At 36.5% G+C, this 27,112-nt stretch overlaps 1 protein-coding gene across 1 annotated transcript in view; it reads left to right on the top strand.

Moving 5' to 3' along the window:
* Positions 1 to 226: 226 nt before the first annotated feature.
* OSTM1 (osteoclastogenesis associated transmembrane protein 1) overlaps positions 227 to 27,112 on the top strand; it is a 39,847-nt gene continuing 12,961 nt past the window's right edge. The window contains exons 1-3 of the mRNA XM_078447190.2: positions 227 to 802; positions 6,323 to 6,437; positions 17,617 to 17,714. Of these exons, the coding sequence (XP_078303316.1) occupies positions 242 to 802; positions 6,323 to 6,437; positions 17,617 to 17,714 (774 nt within the window). The 5' untranslated portion in view covers positions 227 to 241. The remainder of the gene's footprint in view (positions 803 to 6,322; positions 6,438 to 17,616; positions 17,715 to 27,112) is intronic.

The raw sequence follows: 27,112 nt of genomic DNA, 5'->3' as shown, positions 1-27,112 counted from the left end.
TCTAGAACGCAGGGAATCCCAAAGCGGTGGGCGACAGAGGGCCAAGACCCCCGAGATTCAGTTGTTCAAAGCGCTGGACGCCTGTATTCACAGGGTGGGGAGCCTCCGCTCTGCGGTCCACAGCCTGACGCCACCCTCGGTCTCGCATCCCCTCGGTCAGGCGCTTGGAGACGACCAGCAGCGCGAACCTGCCTTTGTGCGCGCGCTTCCGCACAAGCGCGCGCGCGGCTCTCGGCAGCCAATGGGGCGGGGCGCCGCGCGCCGGGGCGGGGCCATGACGCGCGCGCCTCGTGACCCCGCTCGCGGCCTGCGCCCAAGGAAGCCGGAAGCGACGGCCGTCAGCTGCGCCGGCTCGCGGGGGAGAGGCGGGTTGAGTGCTTTGGGGTTTGCGGACCCCGCGATGGAGCTAGACGCGCCAGTCGCGTGGCGGAGGTCGTTGCTTTTGCGGCGGCTGCTGCTGGTGCCGCTTCTGTGGTCGGGGCTGGTTCTGGGAGCGCTCGCTGTGGTCAGCAGCCCCCACAGGGTCCTCCACGACCTCCTGTCGGAGCAGCAGTTGCTGGAGGTGGAGGACTTGTCCCTGACCCTGCTGCAGGGCGGAAGGCTGGGGCCACTGTCGTTACCCCCGGACCTGCCGGATCTGGATCCCGAGTGTCGGGAGCTGTTACTGGACTTCGCCAACAGCAGCGCAGAGCTGACCGGGTGCTTAGTGCGCAGCGCCCGGCCGGTGCGCCTCTGTCAGACCTGCTATCCCCTCTTCCAACAGGTCGCGAACAAGATGGACAACATCAGTCGAGCCGTGGGGGTGGGTAGCGGAGCACCCCCTGGACCTCCGGCGTGGAGGGTTGGGAAAGGAGGATGTAATGATGGTAACTCGGGGGGGGGGGGGCGGGGCTCAGTTTTCCTGTTTGTAAGAAAAAAGGGTTGGACTGGAATTGTGGAGTTGGGGGCATCAGAAGAGTGGGTGGCATTATAGGGCTTGGAGTTTCGATTTTTGCCTCCGTAGCTGCTGTTGGGCAGCTCGGTACATATTTGCAGATAGGTATGGTGGTTTTTCTTGGATCTCCTACACCCTTAACCCTACTTTTCCTTTCCCTTCCCTCCTTTACCCTCTTCGCCCCACTCCAGTACAGCTTCTTCCCATCTCTACTTGGTGTTCCCAGAAAGGACCCTTTACTGAAACTCCAAGTAGAGTGGAGAAACTCTAGTATGGCAGTGGTTAGGAAGATTGAGCTTGGTAGCCAGAAAATATCAGATGCACTACTTTATAGCAGCTTGGTCTTGGATTAATTTATTTATAGTGTTAGTATAGACTTAGTGTAGTATAGACTTAGTATAGACCCCTCGGTAAGATGGAAAAAAACAGCCGCCTGTTGTGACTGTTACAAGAATTACAAGAGGTGACATATGAAAGTTCATCTTTTAGCCGTGTACTCTGAGCAAATTACTTACATTCTCTGTCTGTATTTTTATCTGTAAGATGAAAGGAGCTCTTAGAAAACTAGCACATAGTAATAGTTCTCAGTAAATGGGAGTTAAAATTTTAGGAAATGATATATCTACCCTCCATTCTTGATACCCTTAGTGCTTTTCTGGTCATGCGGTAGGTCCTGTGAAGGGTTTAATAGAAAAGAGGAAGTAATGAAGAAAGAAAAAGAATACGTGTTCCTAACTAATAATAAATTTTATAGGGTCTAGAGTAGGAAAGGATAAGAGTGTCAGGGCTGGTAGGAGTCATGAGGTGTGGGCCGGATATGCCTTGTAAAGGAAAAACATGAGGAATGACATTAGGGTTGTGGAGGGGGAAAGTTCCTCTTGTATTGAGGGGACAAGTAGTCTCACGAAAATGTGATTGGAATTATTTCATCAATCATAGTTGATTTGACAAAAACTTATATAGAATTGCATCCTGCTTTAAGTCAGCCTGATATTCCTTAAGGTAAATCTTTTTTTTTAAACATATATAGGAAATTTATTTGCATTAAATAAATATGAGGTCAATCTTCCTGTAAAGAGCTAGTTTTAAAGGTAGTTGTCAAGTTTGGAAAAAAACAATTAAAACCAATGAATCACCAAAGTAGTAATTAGTAACATTTATTGTGCACACACCAAAAAAGACAGTATGAACTGGGAACACTCAAACCAAAACACGGAATGAGTCTCAGAGATACACTATTATAAAGCAGTTTACATAGTATAGAATGGTGACTGTTAATTCTTCACAGCGTTGGTTACAATATAGGAATTTTCTTTTTATTTTTCATAGGAATTTTCTGAAAGAGAATTGGTTAGTAGTTACCTCATATCAATTTGGGAGAACAGTTTAAGTCTGGCTTATGATTTTCAAACGGATAAGCAAGAAGTAGCCCAGGTCAAGATAGCTTCACTTGTCTTGCAAAGTAAGCTAAATTAAGTTTTTGTTTGTGTGACTCAACTGGCTTTGCCTGATCAGGGAATATTCAAGTCTGGTCTCCATTTGTTTAATTTTAACATAGTTTAAATTTAGGCTTCAGTATTTTTCAGGCATACTTCTATTACATGTAACAAGGCAGATATCTATCCATCTATCTATATTCCTATGATTTTAAAATATAACACCCAAGACTCGTCCCTGGCACGATAGCAAGGTATGATATGACATCATATCTGTTTTGAGCAATTAAGTGAGTTGTTTTGTGGCCAAGATGTCTGAATCATGATGCAAAGCTTGGATCTTTTGAGGGAGCAAATGCTTTCCTCATTTGTGTAGATACAGTGGAATTAAGAAGAAGTTAAAAAATTACCCCAAACTCTAGTGGTACCCATCACCCATTCTGTGTATGAATTTCCACATGAATTCCTTACTGCCCAAGAGAGACTTCCTCAGGTAGGGGATGGCAGAAACTTCCTTCCTTTCATTCATGCCTCTCAGATTTTTTTTTTTTTTTTTTTTTTTTTTTTTTATTAGGTGCCTCTCAGATTCTACCAGTGGATCTGGGCACCGGATTCACCTCACCCTTGTGTGAAAGGAAGAGAGTAAAGAGATTTAAAAAGGCAGAAAAACCCTTTACCCAATCTGGAATTCCTGACATCCTAGACCTTGACCTCTTCCCCTTTCCTCGGTAGAGCTAGATGTGCTTTGCTAGCTCAGAAGCATGATTTTTACAGTTCTGAGTTACTTCATGGATTTTAATGTTTATTTTTGAGAGAGAGAGAGAGAGAGAGAGCGTGCACGCATGAGCGGTGGAGGGGCAGAGAGAGAGAGACACACACAGAACAGAAGCAGGCTCCAGGCTCCAGCTGTCAGCACAGAGCCCGATGCGGGGCTTGAACTCACAAACTGTGAGATCATGACCTGAGCTGAGGTCAGACGCTTAACCGACTGAGCCACCCAGGCACCCCACTTCATGGATTTTATAGGCTTCCTTGGATTGGTTCTGGAATTGAATCATCATGTGTAATAATGAACTTCTGGAAAAAAAGTGTTCTGAGTTTCTTATGAGTGAACTGGAAGGAATCAGTTGTCCTTTCTGTGTGTGTGTGGGGGGGGGGGCTCGGAGGGGGGTATTTCTCAAGAGTAATGTATTTTCTTTGACTCACATAAACTCAGTCTTTCATTTAAATGAGTTTAATTAGGCACATGGTATTTTTAAATATTGGGCTGGTAAAACGATACAGGAGGAAAAGAAGGATAAGGCCCAAGCTCCAAACTATCAGTTGGGGAGATAAACCTCTTTTGTGAAAAAGAAAAAAGGAAAAAAAAAATCATCAATGTGAATGTTATAATTCATACAATAGCAATTTACAGCAGAAGGGTGAAGGAGATACTGAATTAAAGGAGGGAACTGAGCAAGGGGGCATTAATCAGAGAAAACCTATGAGCTGAATTTTGAACAAGATATCCTTTATCATCTCTTTAGGCCAAATCCATGTCCATGGGTTGATTGAGAGAGGAGGGGAGTATAACAAGGAGAAAAAGAATCTAAGGTAGAAATTAGCAAGCTGTTTCTCTGGTACAGCAAGCTAATTCATTTATAATAGAATTGTCTGATAAGAATTCTGTTTTCTTATCAGTTCCTCTTGGAATTATTGAGACAAGGCCTGCATATGGTTTTATTATCTGAAGGTAAAGAATACAGAACTGACTGATTCCCTCTTCCTTACAGTCAGTATTTTTTTCTTTTAATTTAAGTGGCTAGTGGTTTCATTGAGCTGTTCAGCATCCTCAGAGAAGTTGCCAGGATGCTTTGCCCCCCCCACCCCCAACTCTGAATTGCTTAGCTCTATCTCATTCTACTTGGTTTGTCTAAAGCGTACATAGATAGATATAGATATGCATAGATATGTATATATATTTATGAAGGTGCTAGTGATTAGGGGTATGTATCTGGAAGTGGTCAACATACTTTTTTCAGTATAGATTAATACACAAATTCTTAAGAATATAGGGGGAGAATCAGAACATAGAATAACGTAATAATCTGTATCTTTCATTAGCAATCAGAAAATAATGCTTCTAATGCATTCATTCAAGAAAATTATTGAGTATTATATGCAGGCCAGTGGTAGTTACTAGGGATATAGCTGTGAATGAGCAGACCTTGTAGTCTGGTAGGGAAAACAGGCATTAGCTATATTATAATACAAGTAATTACTTAATTCAGGTGTGATAAGTGTTGCCAAGTAAAAAACCCCAGATGCTACCAAAGCATATAACAAGGGAGCTGATCTTGACTAGGGCTGGTGGTAGGTAGAGTGGTCAGTGGTTAAAGCTGATACCTAAAATCTGGGAGGGTGTGGGGCGGGGAAGAGAAGGTATACGTCCAAAAGAAGTAACAGGTGTGGGGGCGCCTGGATGGCGCAGTCGGTTAAGCGTCCGACTTCAGCCAGGTCACGATCTCGCGGTCCGTGAGTTCGAGCCCCGCGTCAGGCTCTGGGCTGATGGCTCGGAGCCTGGAGCCTGTTTCCGATTCTGTGTCTCCCTCTCTCTCTGCCCCTCCCCGGTTCATGCTCTGTCTCTCTCTGTCCCAAAAATAAATAAAAAAAAAGTTGAAAAAAAAAAAATTTAAAAAAAAAAAAAAAGAAGTAACAGGTGTGAAGACTGAGTCTGGTGTGTTTGAGCACTAGAAAGAACTCAAAGTACTATGAGCCAGGAGGAGACCTGTGACCTGAGCCTGAAGAAGTAGGCAGGTACTAGGTCATGTGGGCCTGGTGGGAGTATGTTTAAGGGTTAGACTTTGATGATGAAGCAGTGCGATGTTATTGAGAGGTTTAATTCTGTAGAATGACACGATGAGATTCGTACATTAAACAACCATCCTGGTTACATGAGAGAAAGTGGAGGAAACAGAGACTGAGGAGGGTAGGGGAAGAGTAGGTGTGGAGAGGTGAATTAAGAGACTCTTGCAGTGATGTGGTAAATGGTGGCTAGACCATTGTGATGGGGAGAAATGGACAGATTTCAGAGCCATGTAGAATGTAGTCTTGACAAGACTTGGTAGTTAATCTGGGGAGGTTCTTGAAGTCCCAGTGTTTATGGCATTCCCTTACACTTTCTGTGTCCTCAAAACTCCAGGATTCTTACAGTGCCTGGTAAGTAGTAGGAGTTAAATAGCTTTGAAAGAATGAGGGGTCAGCATGACTTAATTCCTTGCTTGGGACAAAGGGGAAAAGGAATAGATAAGGATCAAATAGTTTAGGGACTTGGATTTATTTATTTGCATAGTGTGAGTTTTATTATTCAGATGACCTGTGGAAAGCATATTCATTCTATCTGGGTATAAACTATTTGGGTACAAATTGGATGTGTCACATTGTCTTGTGGATTATAAGATTTTTGCACCAAAAATTGCCCAGAAGATAAAACTCAAATGTGTGACCATTTACCGAGATTAAAGAAATTATGTAAATAGTATATGTTCATTGTAGAAAAATTTAGGCAGTGTAAATGAGGCAAAAAAGAAAATAAAAATCACCATATTTCCATTATTCAGAGATAATGCCAGTGCTACATTTTGATGAAACCCTTCCAGAATTTTTTCCTATGTGTAAAAAGCAAGAAACAAGACACACACAATTTGGCCCTAAATGGTTGAGATTGTTTAATAGAAGCAAATATTTATTTAAGAAGCAAAGATTTTCTTCCCTTGCTAGTGAACCTGGTACCAACAAATATTAGCTGCTTTTGTTTTATTATGGTTATTAATTATATCATTATTTGCTTATATCAAACAGTTAAAATGCTTCTAATCTTTTAATTATTTTTATGAGAACTTTTGCCTTATGTTGTTTAGGAAGTCTAAAAGTACTCAGATTATATTTTTCTACCTTTTTGTTGTTGTTACAGAATACGTCAGAGAGTCATAGTTGTGCCAGAAGCCTCTTAATGGCAGATAGAATGCAGATAGTTGTGATTCTGTCTGAGTTTTTTAACTCTACATGGCAGAAGGCAAATTGTGCAAGTAAGTAATTCTTTCATTTTCATGTTGCAGTTATGGTTCAATAGTATAGATGTCAGATTTTATTTTAGTGAATTTTGAGACCTTTGAAGCTAGATAATACTTTTTATTACCAAGTTTAAATGAACTGCAATTAGCATCATGGTTTATTAGTGGGAATTACTTGGGCAAATATTGAAAGGCAGAAAAGTGTAGCAGTTAACAGGATGAGCTTTGTAGTCAGAGCTGGACTTCATGCTAAGCTCTGCCACTTGCTAACCCTGACTGACTGGCAGTCAGACCTTGGGCATGTAACTTCACACCTTGGAGCTTCAGTTTCTTCATCTGATTTGGGGGTAAGTTGGGGGCAATAATGGGAACCTACCTTATATGATTGTTTTTAGGATTAAGTGAAAAAAATTATGTAAAGAATTTAGCTGGGTAGCTGGCACATAGTTAATGTTGAAGAAATGTTAACTGTTTAATATAATAATGACGATGATTATAATCTGTCAAATGGAGGTGGTGGGAGGTGATAACATCTGTTCTACCAGTTTTGCAGGTTTATGTGTATTTGTGTAACACAGTGAGATCTATTTTCAGGCACTCTTGGGGAAAATTAAAGCCACTGTTTCAATTTGTAAGTGTTTTGAATACCAACTGTGTACCAAGCAGTTCTTGTTTTCCATGTCTTATAATTTAGTGATGAAGAAAGTTATATTTACAGGATAACCCTAAGGTAGATAAATAAATGCTTTAATAAAGTTATCGAATACTTGGGGGATATAGAAAATACATTGAGGAGAATTTGAAATGACTTCTTAGAGTAGGTACCTTTTGATCCTATTCCTTTATGGCTAGGCGTGATTTCAAGAAGTAGAGATGACAGGAAGGACACTGCAGAGGGTGAGGCACCACAGACAGAGGCACAGAGGTGTCAGAGTTGTAGCGTTCCAGGGTCTGGAAGCACAATGGGACATAAAGTTGGAAAAGGAAAGTAGGACCTTGACTGACGCAGTAGTTTGTCACCAGTACATTAAGAAATGGTTATATACTATAGTATGTTGGGCATTCACAGTACACATGGAATATTAAAGGCAGTAAGGACTACTATAGGTTAAAAATTTTTTTTTAACATTTAACCTAGGACTTTCCAAGCTGTTTTTGTTTTGTTTTCTTTATTTCATTAAAATTGTTATTATTCAAGTATAGTTGACCTACAATGTTATGTTAGTTTCAGGGATGCAACTTAGTGATTCGACAATTCTATACATTACTCAGTGCTCACCATGGTAAGTACAGTCACTATCTGTAGCTTTTTTTTTTTTTTTTTTTTACTACAAAGACCCTTTATTTTTTCTTTTTGTGGAATCCCATTGGAAGAGGAAGAGAGAGACCAGTGAGAAAGTTATTATAATAGTTTCGGCAAGAAGCAGAGAAAACACAAAGTAGGGCATGGGCAGGGGAAATCCATAGGATTTAAAATCTGTGTACCTGTATGTAAGTCATTAATGAGTTTAACTTTTCTAAGGACTTGTCTCTTTGTTTAGTTCATATGAGAAAAACTGTAAATGGCAAAAAGACCCCTGCTAAGTTTTTTTCCTTTTTATTGACTCTTAACTTTGTCTCTGTTAATTCAGATTTTCTGGTAATTTGAACAGAGACTTGGCTGACAGCCTTTTTTAAAGCAAAAGCTTTACTTTTTTAGTGTAAAAATTTCTAGTATAAATATGATTGAACAGAATTTATATACAGTTGGTATTCAAAATGATTGAACAGAGTTTACTTAACCTGTATAGGAGAATTGTTTTTAAGTATTCTTAAAACCTTAAAAAATCCATTAATATAAAAAATATGTTAATTATAAGTAATTTAAAATTAGAGTAAATGGGATACGTATTGGATTTCAATTCTTTTGAATGGTATGACTTAATTTTTATACTTGAGAGGCAAAGCATCTTTTTTTAAAAGATATTTTGTAACAAAAAGGATATTTTGTGACAAAGACTTCACTAATGCAAAGCAGCTTTCTTCTCCAGTTAATTAAAAAAGAAAGAAAACATTTTGCTTCATATTTACTTAATATGGTAGTTATAAAACTCTTTAGAATAAATTCTTAGGATACCTTTGTTTTCCTCTGACCTTCCTATCTTGTAAATATTCCTTAAGTAAACTTCTTTTGAACAAGTGAAATGCTTACCTCCTAATTAAAATTTGGCCAAGACATATGGTCAGGTGAAAGAAGCAAGGTGCAGAGAAGTATGACATCTTTTGAGGAATTAGGAAACTAAGAAGACTTAGTTTTCATTGTACTTATATTTGTACCCTTTAGATTTTATGCCATATGCATTTAATACCTATTCAAAAATACATTTAAAAATTTTATCAGAGGGGCGCCTGGGTGACTCAGTCCGTTGAACATCTGGCTTCGGCTCAGGTCATTATCTCATGGTTCGTGAGTTCGAGCCCCACGTTGGGCCCTGTGCTGACAGTTCAGGACCTGGAGTCTGCTTCTGATTCTGTCTCCCTCTCTCTCTGCCCCTCCCCGACTCGTGTTCTGTCTCTCTCTGCCTCTCAAAAATAAATAAACGTAATAAAATTTTTTTTTTAATTTTAACAGAATGTCCAAATTTAGGGTATTTATATGTTAGATGTAGTCAGTCTTTTTTAGCATTATGCATTAAAAAAATTATCTTCCATTCATTTTTCATTCACATTTTAAAGTTTCATTGTAACTTATATTCTGTATTTTAAGTGGAAATAAAGTAGTTCTATAAATATGTACTCCCTCAACTGTTTTCTCTTGGACATTCTAAAATAATCATCTTAACTAGAATTGAATAATCTCTACCAAAATTACCTGGAAACTCTTCTAATTATGCTCTTTGCAAATGTATTTAATAAAGATAATGTGAACATTTTCTGAAAATTTTAAGGAATTGTTCAAATAACTTCAAATTTTTTACCAAAATTTAATAAAGCATTCTTACTTGAGCAGCATAATTTTCTCTTACAAAGTAGTGAGGAAGAAATAGGAAGGAAAGAAAAAATGAGGAGTTAAAGAAGTTGAGCAACAAATTAGCGGTTAGTATTTCTCAGGGCGCCTGGCTGGCTCAGTTGGTAGAGCATGTGACTCTTGATCTCGGGGTTTTAAGTTCAAGCTCCACATCAGGTGTAGACATTTACTTAAAAATAAAATCTTAGAAATAAATTAAATAAATAGATGGATAGATAAATAAATAAAATTTCTCAATTTTGTAGCCCTTGTCTCATTTGAGCTTCACAATAAGCCTTATGAGGTAGAGTGAGGGCTCAGAGAGTATAGATGAACTGCAGATCCAGAGTCTAGAACTAAATTCAAAAGGCTTTAAGATTGTTCATCTGAATAGATGGTGTTTATGAGTTAATGCCTAATTTAGTTTTTTAAAGTAGTGCTTGACAGATTCATTGCACAATCTCTAAGAAATGCAAATATATTTTAATTAGCCCACAAAAGTTTAACATTTATGCTATATACGTGCTTGATATTATGGAAAGCCTAATCTTTTACTACAAATATAAATGTAAAATACTATAAAGAACAAGTAATACTACGTAAAATAAAACTAGATAATGTGAAAAAAATTTTTAATAAAGTTCCACATTTTCCATGAGACTGATGCACCATCCAGTGCACTAAGAAGGCACCAGAGTTGCACATTTTATAGAAAAATGTTGCTGTTCAGCAATGGTCCAGTATCAGGTTCTCATGAAATTGCATCTCTAGCAAGCAGATATGTTAAAACACTAATTTCATGGGATCTTTACTCTTTTATTTTCTTAGTGAATGATAATAAAGTCTTCCATTTACTTGTTCACTTGAAAGAAAATCTACCTACCTACCTACCTACCCAGTCATTGTTTTTTAAATCATTGACCTTTAAAAATATGTAAAAGAGTACAAGGGGTGTTTACTCTTTTAATAAATGGAAGACAACAGACATGTTATAATTTTAAAGGGATTGCCTGGTCAGAAGTTTGCCTGGATGTTGTAATTTTGTATTGTAGGAGACCAGAATATGCCACCCCAAAGTATACCTCTGGCAAAGGATTATTTTGAGCTAATTATTTTGATAAACAGCAGACACAGGAGAAGCTCTGAAGACAGAGTAGAAGTAACCATTTTACAAGGGAAATTTATATTTATAAAGGAAATCTCCATTTGTAAGAGTATTTCCTTCTCTGTACCAAGGAAATGATGACTCCAACTCACAAGAGAATATTAAAAATGGAGAAGACAGGGACATGTATCTGCATAACAAACCTTACACTTGTTTACCATGATTCTCCTGGTCACTTCCTCATAACTGGTCTCCCTCATACTCTTCTTACTTTGTTTTTAGCTGAAGGTGGCATTTAAGCCTGCATTCTAAGCCATCTCTTTGAGTTACTCATGTTTGCCATGTATATGTGAGAGATACAAGTTAATAAATTTGTTTGTTTTTCTCCTGTTATCTGTCTTTTGTTACAGGAGCCTCAGCTGAGAACTTAGAAGAATAGAGGGAAAATTATTTTTCTCCTCTACAGTATATACATAAAAATCACAATATAAATTTTCAAAAATTTTTTCTGGATTATTTACCTTTTTATTTAAATACAAAAAAAAAAAGACTGCTCAGTTTTCTCAGAATTTGTGTGAAATTATTAAACTTAAGCCACCAATCCATTTGTTTCCATTACTTTTTTTTGATGATCTAGTTATTAAATTTGCAAATATACCCCTTATAGGTGAGGCCAGTAGTAGGGATCTTTAATGGTGAATAATATGGAGTCTATTTAGTCTAGCACCTAAAAGGTAAAAAAGGAAGGAAAAAAATTACAAAGAATAAGCAAAAGCTACTGATGTGTTTTAAAATTTTGTTTTTAATGGAAACTTAAACCAGTATATGATCCATTTTGTAGGGATGTATCTTTTGATATAAAATGACTATTTTCTCCCCGACTTCTCTGTTAGCAAATGCAAAACTGTAATAATTATATAGGTAAAAATCTTTTTAAGTGAATTTAAGAGGCTATTTTTTAAAAAGAATGTTATTTAAAATACAAAAATAAAAAATTATAAAATCTTATTAAAATGTAAAAATGTAAAAGCTAAAATATTGCTTTAAAAATGTTATTAAAATTAATACACTGCCAAAACCCACCTTTCCTTTCTACTTGATCTAGCTCAGGTTGACACCAAGTCTCTGCAGTTATTAGTTGATGAGAGGAAGGCTAGAAACCCAATTAAAAATAGAGTGTCATCCATGTACCACTCCCATCTCTTTCATCTTTAGAATTGTTATGTCTTTGAATGATATTAGTCTTGGTAGGAAAGATGGTTTTGGAAACAGATGGAGACTCAAAGTGTTAAGAGCTCAGCTCTTACATTTCACATTACATATAACATGGAAACTAGTTCTTATGGAGAATGTCTGCTAAGTAGTAAAGGAAATATATCAAAATTTCTTGTCTACAGAATTTTAAATATTTCTCTTTTTTTAAAGTATTTATTTTCAGAGAGTGGGAGGGGGAGAGGGAGAGAGAGAGAGTGAGAGCGAGAGCGAGAGAGCGAGCACGTGCACAATCTGGGGAGGGACAGAGAAAGAGAGGGAGAGAGAGAGTCCCAAGCAGGCTCTGCACTGTCTGCACAGAGCCCAACATGGGGCTTGGTATCACGAACTGTGAGATCATACCTGAGCCACCCAGGCACCCCTCTCCTGTACAGAATTTTACAGCAGTTATCAGAAGTATATTGTTGATATAGGAATAGCCTTGTTATCAACATGCTTCTTAGTTATCCTATGCATATGACCGTTGAATAATTACCAGGGTCACAAACTTTGATGAGACCATTGATTGTTTTATGATAAAGTGTTTTGGTTCTTTGTTTTTTCTTTTTTCTTGTTCAATTTATTGACATACAATTGAGATATAAGTTTAAGATATACAGTGTATTGATTTGATATATATTGGAAAATGATTACCACCATGGTTTAGGTAGTACCTCCAACATGTCACATAATTATCATTTCTTTTTTGTGGTGAGAATGTTTAAGATTTGCTCTCTTAGCAACTTTTCAGGTATGTAAATATATGACAGTGCTGTTAACTATACTCACCATGCTGTACACTAGATTCCTAGAACTTACTCATCTTATAACTGGAGGTTTGTATCCTTTGACTAACATCTCCCTATTTCCTCTAGCCCCTGGCAACCACCATTCTTCTCTATGAATTAAGCTCATAGTTGACTGTATATGCTGGGGTTTATTTCTGGACTCTGGATTCTGCTCCATCGGTCTCCTTTCCTGTGATAACAGTCAGTCTTAACTAGTTGATGAAATTCCCAGGGAAGGGATTTATGCCAGTTGAGTTTCTTTTGGAAGATTTGTCTTTAGGCAGTTAAGGGCAGTTCACAGAAAGCTCTCTGCATTTGCTATTTTTCAAGTGACTTTAGCTCAAAATAATCCTTACGGCAAAGAGGCATATTTTGGAATGGCATATTCTATCACCCTTCACTTACCATGTCTTAATTGTTTAAGAGTCAATAATAAAACTTCATGGTTATCAGAAGGTCAGTTAACCAGAACCCCTCTTTTACATATTTTATCTACATGGTAATTTGCTAAGCATTAGACTCACTTATTTTGTATCTTACAATTTAAAATGTCTTTGTTTTCATACTTAAAACTTAATTACGTTATTGAGGCACAAAGTTCTAGGAGTTTATACTATATTTTCTGAAGCTTGCCCTATTTTTCAGAAATTGGTAATTGTCTCTGTTCTCTATAAAACTGGTTTTGTAAAACAGCAGAGATCTTTATACAAATGCCTAATGGATGCCAAATATTTTATCTAAAGGTGCGTAATAATTTCTGTCATGATGATTTAGGTCTCTGTATCTTAACTTGAATCCTCCATACCTTTAAGAATGCCTCTTGAGCTGATGCTTTGAGCCCTCACTAAGAAAGAAGCTATGCTAATCTGTCCTTGATGAGGCTGCATTGATCATCTGAGATGTGGAAAATTCATAATAACCACTTCACTTGGTGCTTATAGGAAGCTTTATTATTACTAATATTCCCTAACTTACTAATTTATAAAATACATAGCTTCTCACTGCTTATAACATTATGCTTCCAATTCCTACAAAAGCACAAAAGAGAAATTTTACTGGAGCTCCTTTATTTTAAATCAGAAAGTCAGGGCTCTTTAATAATTAAGACATTTTTAACCCTATTGTATGAATGAACTCCTTTGTGCTTTATAATACCACTGTCTAATGATCACTGAAAAAATTTTGATGGTACTGCATTAATGTGGTACTTAACAAGATGACCAGTCTGTATTAGCTTTTAGTTTAATTTTCATGTTATTTTAAATGAAAAGGAATGGCTGTCAGTAAAATAGAAGAGATCAAGTTCTTTTGTTCAGAGAAACTTCCTTTATAAATTATTTTTTCATTTGTTGTTATTTTCCGTAATTATCCTATAAATTACTTTTTAATAAAAATTATTTCAGTTATGTACTTTGTATCGAAGAAATTGCCACTGCTCTCTCATATTCGTGTGCTTTCTACTGTTTTTGTAGGCAGTACAGGGACCCCCCCCCCCCCCCATTTATCCCTCTAATGTGTGTGTCAAGTGCCACGACATGGCTCATTAACACAGATGTGCATTTGCTATGGGTGAAATTGTATTCCCTCTGCTCCCTGCAAAATGTCAACTACAAAAACTGAAAACCTGTTTTAATCTCTTGGGCCAATACATTCTGCATGTTTGTAGTTGTGTGTTTTGTATATATACTGCCTCATGCATAAAAGGATTTTGTGATGACACTAAACCAGGATTAAGAGAGGTTTAAATTATATTTGTTTAAAAAAGAATTTAGTGTGTGAACCTTTTGAAAGCTGACAGATGGAGTAACATTTTTAAGTAGTAAAGAAAGAGTGGTATAATTAAGAGAATGCTTAATTAAAAGTTTGAAAGAATATTTTGTATCGCAGTGCCTTACTAACTCGATGTATGATCTTCAGTATATCACTTTATTTCTCTGGCTGTTTCCTAATTTGTGAAGGGATCCCTCAGATTTTTAAATGATAAGGTGAACAGTCAGAATGGGGCTTACATTCTTGAGAAGATAAAGATGCAGAGAATGTAGAGTGTAGGAGTTCAGAGAGGCAAAGACTCCAGGATTAGGTTCAGTAGCAGGGCCTCATGTATACCAGGTGCACACCAAGCCCGGCACTAGGGGATGAGGAGGCAAATGGGGCTTAATTCCAGCTCAGCTTCTGGAGGCAGGAGTGTGCCATTTTGTAATCTATCTGCCCAGAGGGGATGTTTTTCTAATTTGCACAAAGGAGTTTTTTAGAGTGCTGGTTGCTGCCCTGTTCAGCAGATTTACCGTTCATCACAGTTGCCTAAACTGATCAGTTGGTAGTCACTGCCTGAATCCCTGCGTGGTGTAAGATATCTATTCCTTATGCAAGGAGGAGCAGTGGCCTGTATTTGTTGATTCCCAGTATTGAACTTTAATGGTTTAGAATGTAGATGTGAATATTTTATTAATTTCACAGTATTTGAAAATGCAGTCTCAGGAATCAGACTGAGTAGAAATTTCAGGTCGTTACTTACCAGTTTCGTAGCCATAGGCAACTTCCTTAATTCCTCTAAACCTCTGTTCCTTATTTAGAAAATGGAGATAATGATAGTGCTTGCCTCTTAATATTATAAGAATTACAGTACATATATCATAGTGTGTGATACACTAGTGTCTCTTGTAGGGGAGCGAAAAAACCTCTTTTCCCATTTTAAGTTCTCTTGCTAGAACTTTGTAGATTAGATCAGGTGAGAACACGTTAAGAAGAGAAAAACAAGGGTTTATTAACATGTGTTTTGCACATGGACACATGGGAACACCCATAATGGGAGTAACATATGGAAGTAATCCAAAGGGATGGTTAGAATTTGGGCTTCTATATCATGTTAGGTTAATCAAAAGAAAACAGGTTTCGGACTTCTGAGTGGAGGAGGCAAGTTCTGAGAACCAGAAAAGGTATGGTAAACCAGGTTATTAATGCAGATTTACATCAGAGCCTTCTGCATTGGTAAGTGTTGTTAAGAGTCCTCCTCTTCCTTACACCCTGAGGGAGACATTTTACAAATGGAAATTTCCCTCCAAATGTAAATTTCATTTATAAAACATAACATGTTCCCTGTTTTTAGAGCTTTTTTTCCTGCTTCTGTTGGTTATCAGTGACCTTTAGCTCAAAATAATCTATATGCCCCAGAGGCATATTTTGAGGTGACGGTATTCCAGTACCCTTCACTACCTGTTCAGTTTATCTCTTATCCATTGAATTCTTTCTGTTTGCATTGCTACCTGCTGGATAATTGCAATAGCTTCCTATCCTGTCTCTCCACTCTCAGTTGAGAGACATCATATTAGATGGCCCTGAGTGGGTATAATATATAGCTATCAGTTGAAATCAAGGAGGACAAGAGTAGCATGGAGTAGGTACTAGAGAATAGAAAATATTTGGAACATCCATTGTAGAATAATTGGTAGGGTGCCTATAAGAAGTTTTTGTGGCCCTATGACTAGAATTTAGGATTGAGCCCCTTAATATAACCTTAAGATTTTCTATAATAGTGTGCTACAAGACAGAATAGGGAGTAGAGGAAGTAAACGGAGGTTGTCTAGGGTTGGAAATGTTTGTGAGTGTGTGGAATGTAAAGAGGGCAAGGATTCTCGGAGAGTGAGATTGAAATGGCTGGCCACAAGTTTCAGGATATAGAGCCAGGCACTCAAACCTACAACCTAGATACATGGAAAGCGAAAGGAATGAACTCGAGCTAATGTTAAGTAAGAGTATTAAGTTACAGAGGAATATCATTTATTTTAGATTTAAAAAAAACACGTAAAATAATTATCTTTGTTTCCAGACTTTACTTGAAGCCCCTTTATCAGTATTTTTTAGGCAAAATTCTTACCAGCTAGTTTCTCTGTTCCCATAACTCACAATAGATTTGAAAGACCAAATTTATTTATTTATGTATTTATTTTTAAGGTTTATTTATTTTTAAGTGTTTATTTATTTTGAGAGAGAGAGCATGTGTGCATGAGCAGGGCAGGGGCATACAGAGAGGTAGAGAGAGAATCCCAAGCATGCTTTGTGCTGCCAGCTCAGAGCCTGACACATGGCTCGATCATACAAATCTTGAGACCATGACCTGAGCCGAAATCAAGAGTCAGGTGCTCAACATGACTCAACTGAGCCACCCAGGTGTTCCAAAAGAACAAAGTTTATTTTATTTTTTATATTATTTTATTTTATTGTTCAAAATTTTATTTATTTTTAAATATAATTTATTGTCAAGGTGGCTAACATACACTGTATACAGTGTGCTCTTGGTTTTGGGGGTAGATTCCTGTGATTCATTGCTTACATACAATATCCAGTCCAAAAGAGCAAATTTTAAAAGGTTGATCCTGTTAGATGCAGTAAATGACTCACTAGTGAAGATGGAAGAGACACAGAACTACTGTATTTGGCACAAAACAGGATCAAAAAGCATATGAATTTAGATTAAATGAATGTAGGATACACAGTCTTTATGCCTACACAGCACTAAGTGCGCTTAAGTCAGTATTTGATAACTGATGTTCACGATTAAGACTTTGTAACATATCAAAAATCAATTTAAATTTTATTTGATGTAGTGTTTTTTTTTTTTAATTTTTAAAGTTTACTTATTTTGAAAAAGAGACAGTGTGGGTGGGGGGTGGGGCAGAGAGAGGAAGAGAGAGAATCCCAAGCAGGCTCTGCAGTGCTGTCAGCACAGAGCCTGATGTAGGGCTCCAACCCACGAAACCGTGAGATCATGACCTGAGCCAAAACCAAGAGTCAGACACTTAACCAACTAAGCTACAGTTGCTCTGGTATATTGTTTTTATAGAGAGAGGAGAATATGTGATTAAGATTTTTGTGAAAATGTTTATGATATGAAAAAATATCTTTTAGAAACTAAAAGGGGTAAGCTTCATGTATGTGGAACACATAATGCTTGTTTGAATAAAGAATTACTATAGTTTGAAACAGAAGATGATAGCTTGAGAGATAAATGACAGTTTGTAATTGTTGCTTGAGATATATTAATATACGTTTTTGTTTGTTTGACAGATTGTTTAACGAACACAAGTGAAGAATTGTCAAATAGCACGCTATATTTCCTCAGTCTATTTAATCACACTTTGACCTGCTTTGAGCATAACCTTCAGGTATTTTATATATGATACTTGAAATTAAAATGATGCCTTGTACAAATGAGTAATAAATAATTTTAAAAATGTTTTACCATTAATTATTGATATTTATCTAGACATACAATGTAGAAGAGTAAGTGGACCTGGATATCTGCTAAATTCTTACATTACTAGCCTTTAGGCAAATCATCAAAACTTTAGTTTTCTTACTTGTAAGGTGGGAACAGCAAAATTTATCCTGCCTGCCTTCAAGTATTTTGTAGTGAAGATCCAATGAGACACTGAGTATGGAACACAATAACTTAGGTCTGTCATTGTTTAATAAAAACACGATGTTGTTCTGACAGTAATTTACCTTGACTTTGTTTATGCAAAAGGTATTATGTAATGCAGTATATGATTCTGTCTACAGGCAGCTTATTCTTTGCCTTAATATTTGCTGAAATATATTTTACCTACTTTTAAAGGCACTGTTTAGTAAAGTAGCTTTGAATATTGAATTATAATGTAAAAGGTACCCTTTAAGAAACCTACCCTTAGGGCTCCTGGCTGGGTTGCTAGAGCTTGTGACTCTTGATCTCAGGGTTGTGAATTCAAGCCCCACATTGGGTATAGAGAGTACTTACTTTTTTTTTTTTTTTGAGAGAGCAAGCGATGGGGAGCTTGATCTCATGACGGTGAGAACATGATCTTAGCTGAACTCAAGAATCGGAAGCTTAACTGACTGAGCTACCCAGGTGCCCCAAAAAATAAAATACTAAAAAAAAGAAGAAACCTGCCCTTATTGGTTTTGTTTTCTCCACCTCTGACCCTTGACTGTTGGTATTGGAACTTTCCTGGTGGTGGTAAGGGGTGACGTTAGAACTCTGATAAAATCCTAGGTTTGAAATTTGCTTAGCAGGTAAGTAATCCCCACAAATAGATGTAAACATGTTTAGTATATAGGTATATATGATTCCTCTTTAATAAATGTGATAACACAGAATTATGAATTTCCATGAGAATAAGAACTATTAGATAAGCAGTTCCCAAAATATATTCTGCAAAGTGTGATTAATACATGGCCTATAAAAAAAGGTTTAGTGAGTGTTCTAATAAGGTTGGGAAATGCTTTACTACAGGACTTTAGAACGTTAGTGGACTAATTAATGTATGTTGTAGAATTCCAAATGGTAATTTTTTTTAATTTTATTTTTTTTAATTTACATCCAAATTAGCATATAGTGCAACAATGATTTCAGGAGTAGATTCCTTAATGCCCCTTACCCATTTAGCCCATCCCCCCTCCCACAACCCCTCCAGTAACCCCCTGTTTGTTCTCCACATTTCAGAGTCTCTTATGTTTTGTCCCCCTCCCTGTTTTCATATTTTGTTTCCCTTGCCTTATGTTCATCTGTTTTGTCTCTTAAAGTCCTCTTATGAGTGAAGTCATATGATATTTGTCTTTCTCTGACTGACTAATTTTGCTTAGCATAATACCCTCTAGTTCCATCCATGTAGTTGCAAGTGGCAAGATTTCATTCTTTTTGATTGCTGGGTAATACTCCATTGTATATATATACCACATCTTCTTTATCCATTCATCCATCGATGGACATTTGGGCTCTTTCCATACTTTGGCTATTGTTGATAGTACTGCTATAAACATTGGGGTGCATATGTCTCTTCGAAACAGCACACCTGTATCCCTTGGATACATACCTAGTAGTGCAATTGCTGGGTCGTAGGGTAGTTCTATTTTTAATTTTTTGAGGAACCTCCATCCTGTTTTTCAGAGTAGCTGCATCAGCTTGCATTCCCACCAACAACGCAAAAGAGATCCTCTTTCTTCGCATCCTCGCCAGCATCTGTTGTTGCCTGAGTTGTTAATGTTAGCCATTCTGACAGGTGTAAGGTGGTATCTCATTGTGGTTTTGCTTTGTATTTCCCTGATGATGAGTGATGTTGAGCATTTTTTCATGTGTCTGTTAGCCATCTGGATGTCTCCTTTGGAGAAGTGTCTATTCATGTCTTTTGCCCATTTCTTCACTGGATTGTCTGTTTTTTGGGTATTGAGTTTGATAAATTCTTTATAGATTTTGGATACTAACTCTTTATCTGATATGTCATTTGCAGATATCTTCTCCCATTCTGTCAGTTGCCTTTTAGTTTTGCTGATTGTTTCCTTTGCTGTGCAGAAGCTTTTTATTTTGATGAGGTCCTGGTAGTTTTATTTGCTTTTGTTTCCCTTGCCTCCAGAGACATGTTGAGTAAGAAGTTGCTGCGGCCAAGATCAAAGAGGTTTTTGCCTGCTTTCTCCTCGAGTATTTGGATGGCTACCTGTCTTACATTTAGGTCTTTCATCCATTTTAAGTTTATTTTTGTGTATGGTGTAAGAAAGCGGTCCAGGTTCATTCTTCTGCATGTTGCTGTCCAGTTTTCCCAGCACCACTTGCTGAAGAGACTGTTTTTATTCCATTGGATATTCTTTCCTGCTTTGTCAAAGATTAGTTGGCCATACATTTGTGGGTCCATTTCTGGGTTCTGTATTCTGTTCCGTTGATCTGAGTGTCTGTTCTTGTGCCAATACCATACTGTCTTGATGATGACAGCTTTGTAGTATAGCTTGAAGTCTGGGATTGTGATGCCTCCTGCTTTGGTTTTCTTTTTCAAGATCGCTTTGGTTATTCGGGGTCTTTTCTGGTTCCATACAAATTTTGGGATTGTTTGTTCTAGCTCTATGAAGAATGCTGTTGTTATTTTGATAGTGATTGCATTGAATATGTAGATTGCTTTGGGTAGTATTGACGTTTTAACAATATTTGTTCTTTCTATCCAGGAGCATGGAATCTTTTTTAATTTTTTTGTGTCTTCTTCAGTTTCTTTCATAAGCTTTCTATAGTTTTCAGAGTATAGATTTTTCACCTCTTTGGTTAGATTTATTCCTAGGTTTTTACGGTTTTTGGTGCAACTGTAAATGGGATTGATTCCTTGATTTCTCTTTCTGTTGCTTCATTGTTGGTGAATAGGAATGCAACCGATTTCTGTGCATTGATTTTATATCCTGAAACTTTGCTGAATTCACGAATCAGTTCTAGCAATTTTTTGGTGGATCGTTTGGGTTTTCCATATAGAGTATCATGTCATCTGCGAAGAGTGAAAGTTTGCCCTCCTCCTGGCCGATTTGGATGCCTTTTATTTCTTTGTGTTGTCTGATTGCAGAGGCTAAGGCTTCCAATACTATGTTGACCAAATGGTAATTTTTGTGTACAGTGTTTACCAAGTCTATTTGACCAGTTGGTTACTCTTTGGTTTAAGAGACTAGTGTTCTGATGAATGTTTTAGGAAAATTAGCATTTTGCTGGGATGTTAGTTGCAAATGTTTTATCCTAGTTTGTTGGGGTTTTTTTTATTGTGTTTTCCTTTTTGTTACAAAGAAAATTTTAATTTTTATATTATCAGATTTATCAAAAAATTGTAATAGCTTGTAGACTTGATGTCACATTAGAAGGATTTTCCCACTTTTGAGATAATTTTTTAAATTGCTGTGATTTAGTAATTTTATGGTTTCATTTTCTGTGTTTAAAACATCTTATCTCTAGCTGAAATTTATTTTGGTGTGAGATGCGAGGCATAGGTCATTAGTTTTTCCTGATGGCTTCTGAACTGTCCCAGTTAGCTAAATAAATCCATGAAATGAATTATAGAACCAAGTTAAAAAAATCAATCATTTTGTGATTTTATTACAATTACATTACATTTTAGATTCATCACTTGGAAAGAATTGACATGTTTATGGTACTGAGCTTTCCTATCTAGGAATATGGTATATTATCTATTTTTTTTTATTATGGTAAAATAGAATATAAAATTTACCATGTTACCATTTTTAAGTGTACACTCACATTGTTGTGCAAATATCACCACCAACCATCTCTAGAAGTTTTTCGAACTGCAGGTCTGTACCCATTAAGCAATGATTCTCCATGTCTTCCTCCTCTAGCCTCTGGCAACCACCTTTATTCTCTATTTTTTTCATGCCCTCTAGTAGTTTTACTGATTTATTTAAATTTCATATAGGTGTTATACATTTCGGAAGTTTATTCCAAGGTATTATATTATTTTTGGTGCCATTGTGAATGATATCTTTTCTTCCCCCGCTCCAGATTTTCGGTGGTTACTTTCTTTTAAAATGTTTTATTTTGGAATGATTTTAGATTTACAGAAAAGTTGCATCGGTAATGCAAAGAATTCCTGTATATTCCTGACCCAGTTTCCCCAAATGTTAACCCTATGTTACCATGGTATATTTGTCAAAACTAAGAAATCAATGTTGGTACATAGCTATTAACTAAATGCCAGACTTTATTGATTTCACCATTTTTCCCACTAATGTCCTTTTTTCTGTTTAAGGATCCATTCCAGGATAACATGTTGCATTTAGTAACAGATTACTCCTTAAAATTTCTATCATATATATAGCTACATTCCCTTTCTTATTCCAAATGCTGTTTTGTGCGTTTTCCCCTTGAGTTTTCTTTAGGCTTGTTAAAGGTATGTTCATTTTTGTTGATCATTCTGAAAACCTGTGTTTGGTTTTATTTATTGGTTTCTGGTTTTGTTTTTTTTTAATGTGTTTATTTTTGCTTTTGCATTTATTAGTTCCTCCTATATTTTCTGGTTAATTTTGTCATTTTTCTAGTTCTTTGAATTGAATGGTCAATGTATTTCTAGCTTTTTTTTTGCTCAACAATAAAATAATTTGCAGATTGTAAGTTTATAACTTTGGTCTTTCCAATAATAAGATTCTCATATAAAGGCATTGTATTTGCTTTTTATTTCTAAATTTCTAATTTTAGTTTTGATTTGTTCTTTGACTTAAGAGTTCTTTGGAAGATTATTTTTTTGGGGGCGCCTGGGTGTCTCGGTCGGTTAAACGTCCGACTTCGGCTCAGGTCATGATCTCACGGTCTGTGAGTTCGAGCCCCGCGTCGAGCTCTGTGCTGACCACTCAGAGCCTGGAGCCTGTTTCAGATTCTGTGTCTCCCTCTCTCTCTGTCTCTCGCTGTCTCAAAAATAAATAAACGTTAAAAAAAAATTATTTTTTTTAATAGGAGTGACGTGATTTCTTTGGTTTATTTGCATTTGTACATCTCAAGTTTCATTAAAATTGTGACCAGTAAGTATAGCCTATGTACATTTTGGAACTAATTGAGATATCTTTGTGATGTAATAATCAGTTATTAAAAACCTTTAAAAAATGTTTTATGGGCATTTGAAAAGAATATGTGTATAGGATGCAAAGTGATTTTTTTTACTTATTTGTTTATTTACTTTTAGGTCAAATTTGTTAGTATATTATGAAGAATATAAGCAAAGGTGCCATAACAGAGACCTCAAATAACTATCACAAATAAGAGAATGAAATGGTCCACAGGTAGACGATAGGCAGCTGTATTCCACAGGGTGATTCTGGGACCTATGTTTCTTGTCCCTTTGTGCTCCCCCCTTGTTTAAGGAGTTGTTTTAGGAGGCTTTCAGCCAGGACCCCATTTAATCCTGTGAGAATGGCAAAAGAAAGAAAGTGAAGGGCAAGGAGTTTCCTTTTCAGGAAGTTTCACAGAAATTCCTGTGTCATTTATGTTTTTGTCTCATTGATAAGAATGTAGTCAATAACCATATCTAGCTAGGTGACCAAGTGCCCTGCTGAAACTCAGGCAGGTTCTGTTACTTAAATTTCTATCTGTCTATGTATGCTATCCCTAAGTTTCTACATGTGATTTTATTTTGGATGAATTTACCTTGTGCTTGTGAAAGTATTAATTTTATTATTTTGTTGCTGTGTTGTAGGGATTATAAAGGTTTATGAGTTTGATGTCTTTTTAGATTGTATTTTTGTTATAAATATATAAAATATTTATGTAAGATATTTATCTTTATCCAACTGAATGCTTTTGCCTTGAATTCTACTTTAACACTAATGTTGCCACCCCTGTTGTTTTTTATTTGCATGTTTCCTATATCTCTGTTTATTTCTTCATTTTTAATCTTTTTTATATAATTAAGAAATATTTCTGATATAAGTAGCATGTATGTATGGATTTTATTTTGTATTTGATATAGAGTCTGTCTTTAATAGAGGAATTTGACCAATTCACATGTATTGTGCTATTATTTTAGGTCTAATTCCTGCCACCCATTTTTCTATTTTCTGGGGTTTTTTTCCTTTTTCTTGACTTTTATTGGAATGACCTGTTTCTCAACTTCTTTTTCTCTATTTGTAATTTAAATTTCATATATCCTATTCTGCCATCATAGTGTTTTTCTTTAACTTTTTAAAGAAGTATATTTGAATTTGTAGTTCTCTATCACAATAGTCTTCCTAGATCAAGATAGAATCCCATATCCCATAATTTATATAAATACTCTGCAATTTAAAACTCATTTTTATTAAATTTGAAATATATCTTTTTCAAAACCCCTTACCTGCCCCAATAACCATTCTATTAGCAGTTATTCATATTTTACTGTTTCTGTGCTTGCTATCTTTTCCAGGCCTTTCTATATCTTTCCCTTTTTTTTTGAGTTTTGATGTTCGACTAGACTACTACTTTATATATTGTGTTAGAAGGATATGGGAGATGTACTTTCTAAATGTTTGCATGTCTGAAAATGTCCATTTGTTTCCCTTACATGTGAGTAATAGCTTGGCTAGGTTTACGATTCTAGAATCATAATTCTTTTTTCTCAGTTCTCTATGAATTATTCTCCTTTATCTTTAGTGTTTCAGATAGAAATCAATGCCAATTTGAATTGTTTTCATTTATAGGTAATTTTTACTTAGTTTTTCTTTTACTTTGCCCTACCTGGCCCTTTCTCTCCTTATAATAGTCCTATTACAGATATACTGAATCTTTTGGGTCTGGTTCCTCCATGCCCCTTATCTTCTTTCTCTTAAGTAAGTTTTCTCACTTTCTCCCGTTCTCTCTCTCTCTCTCTCTCTCTCTGGCTTTTCTTTTTGTGTTCTAGGAGAGGTCCTTGTCTGAATCACTAATTATATCCTCAGTGTTGCATTCTACTTTTCACTGCTTCTATATTAATTTCTTCTGTTGTGAGGTATTTTTTAATTTTCAAGAATTTTTATTGCTCTAATAGGTGCTGTTTTTCTTACTGTTTCAAGAATAAGCTATGTTATTTGCTTTATTCTATTGTAGGTAAACATTGGGAAATACAGATGAAAGAAATCAAATGCCAGATTATTTGTAAATATCTCTTTACACATATATTTAGTCTCTCACTTTTACTAAGTATATACTAGTTTAAAGCAATTATTTTTAATATAGTCTCTTTTACCTTTCAGGACTTCTATTTTTTTCAAGAGGCAGGCTGATTTTATTTTATCTCAGATCTTTGCAGATAAATGTGACAAATGATATGCATTATTTTTTCAGTCTTTTTCTTATGAAAAGATTTAAAACTCACAGAAAAGTTGAAAGAGTGTTACAATGAAGACTCATATCATCTAGATTCAACAATTACCAACTTTTTGTCATATTTGCTTTATATACGTGCAGATATGTTTAGTTTTTTTGCTGAAGCATTTTAAATTAAGTTGGAAAAAAATAAGTTGTAGATATGATGACATATTATTTGCTTTTTAAAGAGTTTTCAAGTTTTAATTTTAGAATAATAGTAGATTTAGAACAAAATTACAAAGATAGTACAGAATGTTCCCATATACCCCTCATTCAGTTTCCACTCTGTTAACATCTACTATTGTTATAGTACATTTGTCACAACTGAAAAACCAACATTGGTGCATTACCACTAACTAAACTAGAGTTTGTGTTCGCTAGTTTCTCCAGTAAAGTCCTTCCTTCTCCATCCTGATTTCCAGATTGCATTTAGTTGTTCTGTTTCCTTAAGTGAGTTAGTTTTACTCACGACGCTTCTGATGTCCAGTGTGTAGTGATTTTCCCACACCAACAACTAATTCTCTGATTCTCTGACACCAACTAGGTGTCCTACAATTCGATTTTGATACTAACTACCTGGAATTAATGTCAGACTCCACAGATTTAAGGGCTCAGTCTCACAAGAAGCCCTTATTTCAGATGCCCATCACAAAGTGCCCAGGTTACCTACCCTTGCGTTCGACTTGGCTACAAAGTCAAGGGGTTCCCACAACTTGCCCCCTTTCAAGTTCAGTAATTTGCTAAATGACTCACAGAACTCAGGTACACTTTTTACTTATGTTTACTGATTATTACAGAGGATACAAGTCAGAAATAGCTCAAGTGGAAGAGATGTGTAGGTGAAGGTGTGAGGGAGGGGTGTGTGTGCAGGGCTACCATGCCCTGCTGGGGATACCACTCTTCCAGCACATCGCTGTATGCACCAACCCAGAAGCAAGCTCTTGTAACATTGAGGGGTGTGTGTGTGTGTGTGTGTGTGTGTGTGTGTGTGTGAAGGTTTCATTATGTAGGCATGATTAATTACCTCAGCTACTGGTGATTAACTCAGTCTCCAGCTCCTCTCCCCTCCTCAGAGGTCAGAGGTGGGGCTAAAAGTTCCAACACCCAATCATGCTTTGGTCTTTCTGGTGACCAGCCTTTAGCTTGAAGCTATGTAGGGATGCCCAGCCACCAGTCATGCATTAGCATACAAAAGGCTCTCATCACTGGGGATATCCCAGTGCCAGGAACCGGAGACAAAGGCGAAATACCTATTTCCCATCACACCACACTTAGCTCTTGTGGTCTATGACAGTTTCTCAATCTTTCCCTGTTTTTCATGACTGATAATTGTGAGGAGTACTGGCCACATATTTTATAGAATGTCCCCCAGTTTGGGTTTGTCTGATGTTTCTTTCATGGTTACACTGGGACTATAGGTTTTGGGGAAGAACACTACAGAAGTGAAGTGCCTTTCTCATCACATCCTGTCAGAGGTACGTGCTGTCACCATGATTTATCCCTGATTATGTTAATCTTGATCACCTGGACAGGGTAGTGTTTTCTAGGTCTCTTTAACTCAAAGTTACCTTTTTCTTCCTCTTTCCATATTCTATTCTTTGGAAGCAAGTTCCTAAGTGACAAGAATGGGGATGGGGAAATTAAGATCTAAGTCCTGGAGGAGTGAGTGTTTGCTTAAATTATTTAGAAATCTTCTGTAAGGAAGATTTGCCACTTCTTCCACATTTATTTATTTATATCAATATGGACTCATGGACATTTATTTCATACCTGGAGCTGTAATTAATTTTTAAAAGTTCTCTCCTATATGCTGAATGAATTCTTTTTCATTAGGGCATTTATTCTGATGTCTAGGTTTAATTTGCACTTAGAATCACTTTATTTGCTTTTTTTTTTTTTTTAATTTATTTTGTTTTCTTTTTATGTCTAGTGTTAGGCTCATCTTACTTTCTTATGTGC

Source organism: Panthera onca, chromosome B2, assembly GCF_046562875.1.
Source record: "Panthera onca isolate mPanOnc1 chromosome B2, mPanOnc1 haplotype 2, whole genome shotgun sequence".
Classification (NCBI taxonomy): domain Eukaryota; kingdom Metazoa; phylum Chordata; class Mammalia; order Carnivora; family Felidae; genus Panthera; species Panthera onca.
Note: the sequence above shows the minus strand (reverse complement) of the source record. Positions and strands in the feature narration are given on the sequence as shown.